Source organism: Trifolium pratense, linkage group LG4 (assembly GCF_020283565.1).
Source record: "Trifolium pratense cultivar HEN17-A07 linkage group LG4, ARS_RC_1.1, whole genome shotgun sequence".
Taxonomy (NCBI): Eukaryota; Viridiplantae; Streptophyta; class Magnoliopsida; order Fabales; family Fabaceae; genus Trifolium; species Trifolium pratense.
In genome coordinates this window covers 22,919,606-22,931,646 of record NC_060062.1, presented here as the reverse complement: position 1 = coordinate 22,931,646, position 12,041 = coordinate 22,919,606, and the positions used below count along the sequence as shown (strand labels likewise).

Below are 12,041 nucleotides of genomic sequence, written 5' to 3'. Positions count from 1 at the left end.
TAGAGACCTCAAATTCCTTGTTTCAATACACCAAACAGTAGCACTTATAAACAACCTAAGTTTATATTTATGTTCTTTCTTCTTTTCTCTTATGCTATTTAAGAGTATTTGAGATATAGTTCAAATATTTACTTTGGAGAGTATGAGTGTACTGAGGCATAGGGTGGTTGAGAGTGAAGTTTATTGTCACAATTTACATATAGTGTTTATTCTCTAGTTATCGGCCGTGATTTTTTCTCCGGTTTTGTAGTTTCCACGTTATATTTTTGTGTTGTGATTGCGTTCTTTTATTTTGTCCACGTTGTTTTTCCAAACAGCTATGTCACTTATATTTCTATTTTGTTTTTTGTGAATGATATTGAGAAAACTCAGTTACTTGTGGAACAAGTTAACTGAGTTTCTACACTTAAGCTATATGGTTGTACTACTAACTACTTGTATATAAACCATTAGCTAACTTGAGCTCATCTTCTGGTTTTCTCCTTCCTTCACACACAAACTCATATTCATCCATGGAGTTTCAGATTCACTTTTCACATTTTTTGTTATAGGAAAATTGACTACATTTTTCAAAATCCTTCTTGATGTAAACTGAACTTTCTATTTAATGTTGCAAATTAAGCTAACAAGAACTGATAATTGTAAACAAATTTGACTAAAAGTCACACACATGTGCCAAAATTGTAAATATGGATCAAAAGCTTAAAAGAAATCCTCAAGAAACGTTGCACACCAAGTTTGACCTAAATGAAACAATGGTAATTCTTGGAGGAAGAACTGTACATGTGTACAGAAACAAAATTGTTGAACCTAAAACTGACTTATCAGCAAAAATGATTAGATTAGTTGACAAAATTTGATAATGAACAATGGTTAACTACATATGGATGTTGACATGACACTCTAATAGTGTCCCTGGTTGGCACATGCAGTTCACCATCCATCCACACAATTTTTTGAAGGTCTCTCTTCCCATTTATTGCCTTTCTTTGGAACTTTTTTCCACAACTATTCACTAGTTTGGAGAGTGGCCTCAGATTGATTGGTGTTTATAAAGTAGTATGATTTGGGCTGTGAATACAAGGATCTCTGCAGTTGTCTATATTGACCCCAACGTGATAGGAAAAACCAGTTGAATGGTTTGGTAAGTATTGGACCAGTGATAGAGGGAAGAAAGATCAAACTAGACCAAGCATAGGTTATTTTTGGAACAACTAAATTTGCAACGCCGACAACCTTTTCATACGCAATCTTACCATTTCCGATCAATTTAATTATAAGTCCATCACCACCATATTGAACCTCATCACACCCCAGATCAAACTAAAGCACTGCAGTGACTTGAATGGTTAGTGCCATTGAATTGGGAAATGCACTTACAAGGTATGGATCAACAATGTTCTCAATCTTGCCTGTTTCCATCATTACAGATCTAGCCCAGGTCACTATGTGGATCTCGTTAACCTCATCATTTATAGACGTAACTAATAATTTCTTTCTAGTTATTAGCTCAAGCAAAACAACTCCATAGCTATATACATCAGACTTTCTTCCAGGCACTATATCATATGCATTCTCTGTTGCAGATGACAATGCAAACATGTTAGAGAATACTATCTGACAAAACTCCACTTCCAAGCTGTGTTGGAAAATAAAGTTTTTATCACATCCTAGAAATCAAATTACTATGGTCTATGAAATGGGTTTGAAAATCAATAGTAATTGTGGATGAAGAGTTAATTACCCGGTGCAATATAGCCAGGGGTACCTACAACGTGCGACGAAAGTCTTTTCATGGTTTCAGAATGACTATTAGAATCCTGAAACAGCTTCTTGCATAGGGCAGTACCTGCTATAATAGGCTCCATATTATTGTCAAGAATTTGGTTTGATGTCTCAGTGCACTATTGGTGGAATACAATCATAATGAAGATAAGCTAGTCCTTGAGCAATTCCAACTGCTGTCTTACACCGAACATTCCATGTTAAGGGTGGTGCGGGTTTCTTTTCATGCAAAATTTCATAAAGACTTCCATTTTCCATGAATTCATATAAGACTAAACCATTGTCCTTTCCAATCCAGTAGTCAACATATTTGATCAGATTTTGATGCTTAATGATCCTAAGGACTTTAATTTCATTGCGCGTGATACTTAACCGCCTTTACTTGTTGCGTCCAAATTCAAGCTTCTTTACAGCACAAACCTGTTGACCTATTATGGCTTTGTACACAATACCATGTGCTCCTCTCCCAATAATATACTCATCTTTTAGGTTCTCTGTAGCCTCCAACACTTGCTCTCGAAGGGAAGACATCTTTTCAGTTGAGATCTTTAATTCGTAATTACTGTCATTTGTGAATTCAAAACTTTCTTCTCCTCTTACATTAAAAAACACTTGCTTAAGATCAGATGTCCTTTTCGAGTCCTTTCTACGGAGATACCTTCCAATTATCATTAGCAACAGAACAGAAATAAATATTGAAGATCCAAGTTCTATCATTACAATTTGAACATTAGTGATACATTTGTGATCAGTTGATTTGTGGACACATGAATTTATATAACTAGTTTTAATGCAACTCAAACAATTGACACATAGGTGAGGATTACCCATGAATGATGATGGTGAGGAATTCAATAACTTGATTAGACCTTTTGGTACAGAACCAGTGAAGAAATTGTAAGAAATGTTGACCTCAAGTAATGAAACAAGATCTTCAAGTTGGATAACGAAGAATTTACCTTGTGAAAAGGGTACTTGTGAGTTGAGTAAGAAGTAATGTATTTGTAAGTAACTGTGTAATCAATTGTTTTAAGAAGTCAGAAGAAAAATTGTTTTTTACCAACCAAAAACAAAATAGTAAATGATATCTTTTCCTTTTGAGCAGAAGCAAAATAAATTCTCAGGAAAAATATCAATATATAAAGAGTTCATTGGATTATTTTTTTAAGTGTATATCAATCTGCAATACGAATAAAGGTACACCTCTAGTTCTGTTTGTAATTTTTTGATTATTTATTACATTATTGATAATCTTGTCACTTGCATTGTGATTTTATCAGGAAGGTTTGAAATAGCTTTTATATTTCTATTATTTCTATTAGCTGCAACTGTGTTACCATGTTCAACCGTGCCACAACTGCACTTAAACAAGTCATTAGTATACAAGCCAATAACATCTTACATTACTTCACAATTCATTGCCTCCTTGGTGAGTACTTTGAAGTACTTGACTTGTTTTGATTTGTTGTCTTCCAATATTTCCGATGACTTGCTCTTCTCTATTGCAAACGAATGTCTTCCTTTAACGAGACTTGCTCTCCAAGATTGCACCGGTTATAGTTATTCTGGAATCTTTTATTTGTTATCCAAGTGTCAACATTTCCAATATTTGGATCTTTCAAAATGCTGTTTTTCTGACTGATACACATGTTGTGGAGCTGTCTTTGTTTCTGGGTGATTTGGTATCTATAAACTTTGACTTGTTCATTACTCACAATATCTGCCGTCTTTGCACTCATTAAGAGTTGTCCTTCACTTAGTGATATCAAAATGGAACACACAGAAATTGGGAAAAAGAGTCTAGAGAGTTCTAGATCTTTGATGGATTTTACTGCACACCCTCAATTAAAGTATCTCCGTTTGGCTCACAATCAATGGTTAACAGATGAAAACATCATAATGTTTGCTTCCGTTTCCCCAAATTTACAGTTGCTTGATTTGAGCCATTATTGTGGCATAGAAGAAGGTATTGCTCAAGTTTTAAGAATGTGCTGTAACATTAGACATTTGAACTTATCCTTCTGTTCAAATGTGAAGCTGCTTGAAATGAACTTTGAAGTGCCGAAACTGGAGGTGTTGAACTTATCATTTACAGAAGTTGATGATCAAACACTTTATGTGATTTCAAAGAGTTTCCATGGACTTCAACTAGTATTACTGTGTTGTACTAATGTCACATTGAAGGGAGTAGAGCATGTTGTAGAAAACTGCACGCAACTCAGGAAAGATAAAGTAAGATGGTTTTCATAAAGTGCTTACTAATGTTGTTGCCTCGATCGTATTTTCAAGTCCATCATTGAGAAAGAAAACAAGTTGTTTTGTTCAGTGACATAAAGAAGAAATACTTCTTGCATCATGGATGCATTGTTTGCTAGCATTATTATTTATCATTTATCAAAGTTTAAGTTCTGGAATATAAGATGTTTTTGTTTTCAGATTTACTTCTCTATGAACCAAGTTATGTTATTTCATTTCAATTACTTAATAGCAACTCTAGAATGTTGTAAGGAAGTTATGTTATGTTATACCACTAGTAGACCTCACATAGCCTATCAAAACCATGTAAGTTAGTTACAGATTGTTGAAGCATGTGTGCAGGTTAACTGGTCTATAAATAGACTTGATCCACAATTTATATTGTAATCAATTTTGAAAATGAAAGAATGGTTCCATAAATTCAAAGTGTTCACTCAACTGAATAATTATTCTAGTACCATTTCATCAATGAATATTTTAATACATAAATCAATACTATAAATATTACAATATTACATGAAGTTCCAAGATGGGAGAATCCACTTTGTTATCCAGCATGTCCTTTTCCTTGTGGCAAAAGCTACCCTCCTGAGCTATCTTGTGTCTTATTGTAAATATACCTCAAAATATACAACCAAAGTTCAAGATGACAATAATATTACATGAAGTTTCCAAATGAGAGAATATCCTTTTCCTTGTTGCAAAAGCTACCTGTGTCTTATTGTAAGTATACAAGTATTAAAACCAATCTTCTGAAATTTAAAGCATAATAAGCACTTTTACACCCTGCCCATCTTCCATTTCAGGTATCGTTCTACAATGTCAAGTCCACTAAGTTCCTTTACCACAGGCATGGTTGCAGGAACGCGCAATTGAAATATTGAATCAGGTTCATCCAAGTCACTCCATGAAAGAAGCTGTTTCCTTGCTTCTTTGATAGCCGCTCTTGTTGCACAGTGAACTGAAACTGCTAGTAGTAGGGGAGGCTCGCCAGAAGCTGCAACACAGATTTCATATCATTTTCTCAATTAAGAGTTTTAAACTATAAAATCTCATCTAATGATGAGAGAATGTTTTAGATGTTGTAATTAAGAATTTTAAACTGATTCGCATGAAGCTTTCTCGACTTCATTAACTCACAAAAAACAACATGAACTGCAAAATGCTTATAAGTTGTTACAACTAACAATCCATTTTTTCATACTATTGAAAGATAAGTGATATGAATTTATAACGCCTTGATCCATACCCTTTGAGGAAAGCACACGGTGTTGATGATGTCCACTGTTGAGAATTTGAACATTAAACTCTTGAGGGATAGTGTCTATTGTTGGGATTTTGTAGTTCCATGTGCCGTCTGCCAACGACAAACCATTACGGTCTGTTTCATATTCTTCAAGCATGAAGAACCCCAATCCCTGGACAAAACCGCCTTCAATCTGCAGGATGGTATCATATTGTTATTAACTGATTCAGGAGAACAAACCAAACTGGTCCATCCCTTGCGTGTTTATATATATTATGGTGTTTGGTTGAAAGGAGGCTATGAAAAGGAACCCTCATTTTGTTTGGTTTGCAAGGGAAGAAGAGAGAAGATAAAAATATTCATAGCCCTCCAACTCTTATGTTGAGATAGTCTTTGATTAGGGTTGAGCTTGTAAAGCAAATATGTAATTAGCATACCTGTCCTAAATCCACAGCAGGGTTTAGACTCTGCCCACAATCATAGATAATATCTGTTTGAAGAAATCTGGTTTCTCCGGTCAGAAGATCTATTTCCACCTGAGAAATAATTTTCACTAGTTAGAACAATAATATATAATAATTCGACTCAGTTACTTCAGTAATATGGCACGTGTGACAATTTAAGTACTTAACATAAAAAATAGCTTTTAATGAACTTATTATACCATGAAGGTTTGAGATGTGTATATGGAAATAAAATACCTCACTTACTGCAGCACCATAATTAAGGTACATCGTCGAGTTATTGTTGGGTACATAAAATGAAGACGCTGACAAGTTTACAGATTGCATGTATGCCTGTAGATTGATAAATAGTCAGCAACATAAAATTAAATATTTTTATGTCTTGGAACTTTCCTCCTCGAGAGGAAAATCTAACAACATTTGAAATTAAGCCCTATTATTTTAGGGTAGTATAGCTACCTTAAGAATAAGTTCCTCCCACTTGATAGAGCCCATTTTTTCGTGCAGCTTTTTCTTGAGAGGCTTCAACCTCTCAACCAAGATATCACAGCTAAGTCGAACTGCTTCACAGCATAACTCCGATGTGGTGCTCCCAGCAGTGTAGCCCCCTTGGATCAAGCTCACTGTATCAGCTTGTACAACCCTTATTTTCTCCAAAAGGCTTCCAGTCCCATCACATTGAATTGTACCAAGGGCGAATGCAGCCATTTGTTTCACCTTTGTCCAGAGACCCTGACCCAATTCAATGCCTCCAACTTCAACAACAACAGACCCATCTGACAGAATACTAACTTTTCCAGGAGTTGATCTTAGAGTCAGTTGATACACAACTGGTACGCGAGAAATTCCCCTTTTTCTCCAAATACTACTTCTGTTAAACTCTTTCACCATTTCGGTTCTTTGTTCATAATTTGCAGAAACAGCTAACTTACTCCATATTGATGGCAAGGTATACTCAAAAGGTTCGCCATAACAATGATCATAGAATGATTGAAGACTTTTGTGTGTGTGAAGATTAATGCTTCTGACAGAATCTACATCAATTGAAAGTGTAGCTGCAACATTTTCTATAACAGCTTCAGCAATAAATGATCCCTGCAATTCCCCAGGGCCCCTCATTGCAGATCTACTGGGAAGATTTGTTCTGCATACCTTTATATCAAAAGATAGCGCACCCCAATCATACTTTTTTAGTGCAGTAACTATGTTATGTGGCAATGCTACACTTATATCCACATATATACCAGCATCGACCAATATATCAAGTTCTAATGCAGTAATTTTCCCGTCATTCTTGAACCCAACATTGTATGTTATCTTCATGGGATGCCGTCCTCCTGCCATTATCATATCGGTCTTTCGATTTAAATACATCCTGACAGGGCGACATAATTTATGTGCTGCAAGTGCACAAGATGTAGCAAACTGCATGATATGTAATTGAAATCTTAGCATGTACAGTTTAGTATTAAGTAAGCACCCATGTGACTCTTCGAAAAATCGCCACATGAAATTTGTAACGAGATGACCTGAATGTGAGTTTATAATAAAGTAGAGGCAATCGTCACCTTACAATCCGGTTTAAGCCGGTTTTGTAGGGTTGAGTTTGGCCCAATACTCAATTCTAAGAATCTTTAAAAAATAATTTACAACTTCATACTTACAGATATTGCTTTTATGGTCTTTCCTCCAAAACCGCCCCCAACCCTTCTTGTAATTACTCGAACATTATTCTCAGGAATACCAAGGCAACTTGCTATAGTAGAATGAGTAAACTCCGGGAATTGATTTGAAGAGTAAACTGTAATGCAATTATCCTCGTCTGGCACAGCAAGTGCAGTTTGTGTCTCCATATAGAAATAGTATTGAGACCCAAGTTTCAACTGAATTTCAACATTGAATGAATAAGTTTGACCGATATATAACCATTTCAACATAACTTATACAGCAGAAAACTTATAAATCTCATCAGAAACAAACGTAGATGACCGCAAAGTTGTGAAATGAGAACAAGAGGGGAAAGGAAGGAGAACAATAAATATATTCCATGTACCTCAGCTTTAAGAATCTTGTGATCAGCTTCAGCCATTCCTTTTGATATATCACCAACATGTTTTGGGTGGAGAAAAGGAGGAACTTCAAAAAAGCTAGATCTTTTAACGGCATCTTCAACAGATAGAATAGGTGGTTCAAGATTTTCAATATCGTAATCGACAATGGTTGAGTTTGCTACCATATCTGCAAGTTTCTGACTTTCTGCAACCTAAAAAATCTATTGGTGAGTAATAAGGTAGTGTGTCACACATCAATATCCAAAGAAACAAGAAATAATCTCGTAAGTTGTTGGATCAACTAAATGACAGATTTAAGAACTCACCACAACAGCCAAACGATCGCCAACACATCTTGCTATCTCTTCTGCAAATATAGGTTCTGTGCCAAATATCGTCTTAGCTCCAATGTTTTCCCCACCACTGGGAATGTCTTTACTTGAAATGATTTCTATTACTCCATCCAGCTGCAATTCAGGGCTGAGTTTTATACTCCTTACCCTTGCTAAAGGTTTTGAACTATATATATATGCTCCATGTAAGCAATTTGGTGGTGAAGGAATGTCGTCCACATACACAGCCTCACCTGTATATGATTCATGCATGAATATTTGATCTTGACAGGAACAAAATAAACATGTTTATTTATGAAAATTCATATTTGACAGATTCATTCATGTGAATATCTAAGCTCACAAAACAAACCTAGAAGTGCAAAGAAAGAAAGAAAGAAAGAAAATAAATACATTCTAGATGACACAAAACAAACCTGAAGCTTGTAGCGCAGCTCCCGATTTAATGATTGGCTCACCAATGGGGTGATATTCGTTTCCTGCTTCAAGAACTTGCTTCCCAGATGACAATAAAGTTGGAATTTTGTCATCATGAACCTGCTTCTGATTCTCTATAAACTTGATATCATTCACAAAAGGTGAATTAGAATATCCGTTTAAGTAAGAGTTGGTTGCACCGGCAAATATTTCAATTAGAGGGTTAAAAAACTGAAAAACAAAACCAGCTGCCAAACTTGAACAGTAAGCTGTGTTTGAGTTTTCATTTTTCGGTATAATAGTGGCTGTAAGCAAGTTGACAGCTTCGTATAGAATGCTAACACTTAACATCTTTCCTGTTAAAAATTCCTCAACATTTTTCGCTCTGATTGCATGCTTATTGCCATAGGCACCAAAAGACAGCCTACAAGACTCTATCATGGATCCACCAGTATCTTCGCTTGGAGACATCTCAACAAAGAAAGCAGCATTTAAGTATGAAAGGGCATTTCCAAGCGGTCTAGGAGAAGCTCGGTAAGTTTCAAAGTAGAATCTATTTCTTTGTTCCGAAGATGTACTTCTAATAGCTTCCAAACTCGAAATTTTAATGCTTAAAACCACACTCTCCAAACGCAATGGTGGTCTCTCGAGAAATTCCTCCAAAGAAAGCCATTCAAACTTTGAACCAGTCATTATGTGAACCATTGAATCCACAGCAAGAAGTATAGTAGCGATATCCGAAGGAAACTTACTCTTTTGTGCCATCACCAAATTGCCACCTACACTGGCCATGTTCCGAATAAACCCTGAGGCAACTTTGTTCATATGTTCAGCAATCTTTTCAAGAATCATTACAAAATCTGAGTTAAAATCACTCTTATTTTGTTGCTTTAGTACTTCAATAGCTTTAGATATTGTAACTGCTGCTCCAATTTCAATCCCTGATTGATCCTTTTTGATCTTTGAGAGCTCCAAAATTCCATTTAGATCAATATACTTATCATAGCCTTCTTTATCTTTGTAATATCCCATACCAGTATTATTAACAACAACTTTTATCCTGGTTCCGTTGGCACGATTTAATTCTAATAAGCTCTGAAGCTCCTTTAAACTAGTCGGCCTGTGCCAACTGTGTTTCTCAGAAGCTATGAACAAATCATTTTTTATTTCCTTCAAAAACATTGGAAATTTGATACTCTTGTGATGATGATCATATCGATGCAGTCTACTAAGCTTTACATCCTTGCTTTCTCCTTTTCTCCAGAAAGAGTTCAACCCGAGATCCTCCATATCAACATCAGCTGCAAAACTTTTGCAGGCAGCAGCAATGGGCCGATAACCAGTGCAGCGACAAAGGTTTCCTGCAATAGCCTTTTCAACCTCAGAAACAGTAACTTTTGAGAACCCGGAAGGCGGCTCTTGACGATTAGTCTTCTTCTCGGCATTAATAAGAGTCCCGAAGAGTGAAACACACATTCCAGGAGTACAAAAGCCACATTGAGAAGCATGGAATCCTGCAAATCTTTCATGAATTGGATGGAATCCATGTTTGCTATTTCCAATGCCTTCACTTGTTGTTATTGAACATCCATGTATGCTACAAAGTAGTGTGAGACAAGAACTCGCAGTAAAATCCTCAACTCTGTCGTGCAACGGATCATATTTGGAGATTAAAACTACGCAAGCACCGCAACCACCTGCAACCAACAATGTCAAAGCATAAACTTGCAAGTTGAAAAGTAAATTGAGGACTATTATTGATTGATAATCGCACTATGTGTTACAAGTTACCTTCATCAATTGTGGTGAGATGATTTATATAGATTAGTACAAAACAAAAGAGGATTAACTAACAAGTAACTAACTCTAACAGTTGACAGCAGAGTAACCAACTCTAATTCATTCAATCTGGAATTGAAAATAATTCAAAATTTCACAAGCTAACATTCACAATAATTGAAGTATTATATTAACCATATTCAATCAGAAAGAAAATATAATTCATTAAAATCGTTATCACAATCAATTAAACAACAAAATAATACCAAAGTCAAACATAGAGAAAAAATAATTATTAAGTTAGTATTAGTATAAAGCTTATTGAAATTAAGAAAATTAATCAATCAATCAAACAGTTAATTTATATAAACAGATATATGTATGATTATGAATTATGATTATAATATACCTTCACCACAACCAAGTTTAACACTCTTGAATCTAGTTTGAGTACGCAAGAATTCTAGCAAAGTGGTTGATGGGTCTATTTTGGATAGCTCAAACTTGTCACCATTGATAGCAAAAATCAAACTTGTTTGATTCTCACTATTCTTCACATCCATACTGATTTCAGAGAAATACTACAAGATATAATGTATGCATCTGCATTTATTTGTTATCTTGTATAGTATTTATATAATAGCACATACACTCATCAGATTAAGCTGTGTCCCCGTGTTGGACACACGTCAGACATCGACATGACAACAATACTTATAAATATATTAAATAATGTCATTTTCTCAAATTATTATCGGTGTCGATATGTCAGTTATTGTGTTTCGTGACGTTTGTGTCCCGATTTCATAGATTTATATTGACTTATTGCTTAATAATTTTTTTAGAAGAAGAAGAAGAAGAAGATGATGTTGATGATGAAAGTGATTAAGCAAGTTGAAAGAGTGGACGTGAATTAAATGAATTTTTTAGTTGAAAAAATCGGAACATTTGATGATGTTTTTCTTGCCGCCGCAACTGATTCTTTACGGCCATATGTTTGTTTGTTTGTACTTTCTACACTAAGATTTTTTACTTGGAAAACTAAGATTGATATTGTTTGTTTGCACCCTTCTTCTTCTTGGTGATTGATATTCACTCTTCTAGTATAAAAATATACTATAAACTTTTTTTTTTTAAAAACTAAAGGTATCATTCGCACGCAACTGTAGAGACTAATCTCCTCTAGGTAACTGAGATTCATTTAAGGGTCGGTTGACCTCTTCAAACAAGTGCTTCTCCATACGCACCAACCGGGGATCGAACCCAGGATCAAATAATTTATTTTAATTCTTGTGACTTGTGTCGCTTTGATTATTAAAATTACAAAATATATTTATGAAGTCTCTCCTTTATTTTTAATTTTTTTACCAAATAAAAGGTATTCATTCATTAAAATTGATAAGAGTACATCGATGCAATACAAATTCAAAATCGCTAAAAACAAAAAGGATGAATTTGCGAACAAACTCACAGCATTCGTATTAATAGCATAAAACGGCGTATTGCATAAGCCTGCATATTTGACTATATTTAAGTTTTTCGAAATATTCATGCCTCCAGATCTGTAGCGTTGATGGCACCCAAGTCATTGATTGGATCTGCACTGAATCAACTTTAATCCTTCAACCTGAAACAAATGAACACCGTACCAAGACGGGATGACAATACTCCGCATTAAGACGGGATACTC

The 12,041-nt window shown here is 35.1% G+C and overlaps 2 protein-coding genes and 1 pseudogene across 2 annotated transcripts; 1 reads left to right on the top strand and 2 right to left on the bottom strand.

Moving 5' to 3' along the window:
* Nucleotides 1-1,008: 1,008 nt before the first annotated feature.
* LOC123922310 lies at nucleotides 1,009-3,524 on the bottom strand (annotated as a pseudogene).
* On the top strand, nucleotides 3,494-4,316 carry LOC123924031. Its single transcript, XM_045976797.1, has one exon. It carries the CDS (start codon nucleotides 3,556-3,558, stop codon nucleotides 4,033-4,035), a length of 480 nt encoding a protein of 159 aa, XP_045832753.1. The 5' UTR covers nucleotides 3,494-3,555; the 3' UTR covers nucleotides 4,036-4,316.
* Nucleotides 4,317-4,603: 287 nt separating this feature from the next.
* On the bottom strand, nucleotides 4,604-11,423 carry LOC123924028 (indole-3-acetaldehyde oxidase-like). Its single transcript, XM_045976793.1, has 10 exons — nucleotides 10,761-11,423; nucleotides 8,572-10,269; nucleotides 8,129-8,388; nucleotides 7,805-8,014; nucleotides 7,416-7,634; nucleotides 6,211-7,176; nucleotides 5,989-6,084; nucleotides 5,725-5,823; nucleotides 5,291-5,480; nucleotides 4,604-5,038 (listed from the first exon to the last, which is right to left on the bottom strand). Exons 1-10 carry the CDS (start codon nucleotides 10,912-10,914, stop codon nucleotides 4,821-4,823), a joined length of 4,110 nt encoding a protein of 1,369 aa, XP_045832749.1. The 5' UTR covers nucleotides 10,915-11,423; the 3' UTR covers nucleotides 4,604-4,820.
* Nucleotides 11,424-12,041: the final 618 nt, after the last annotated feature.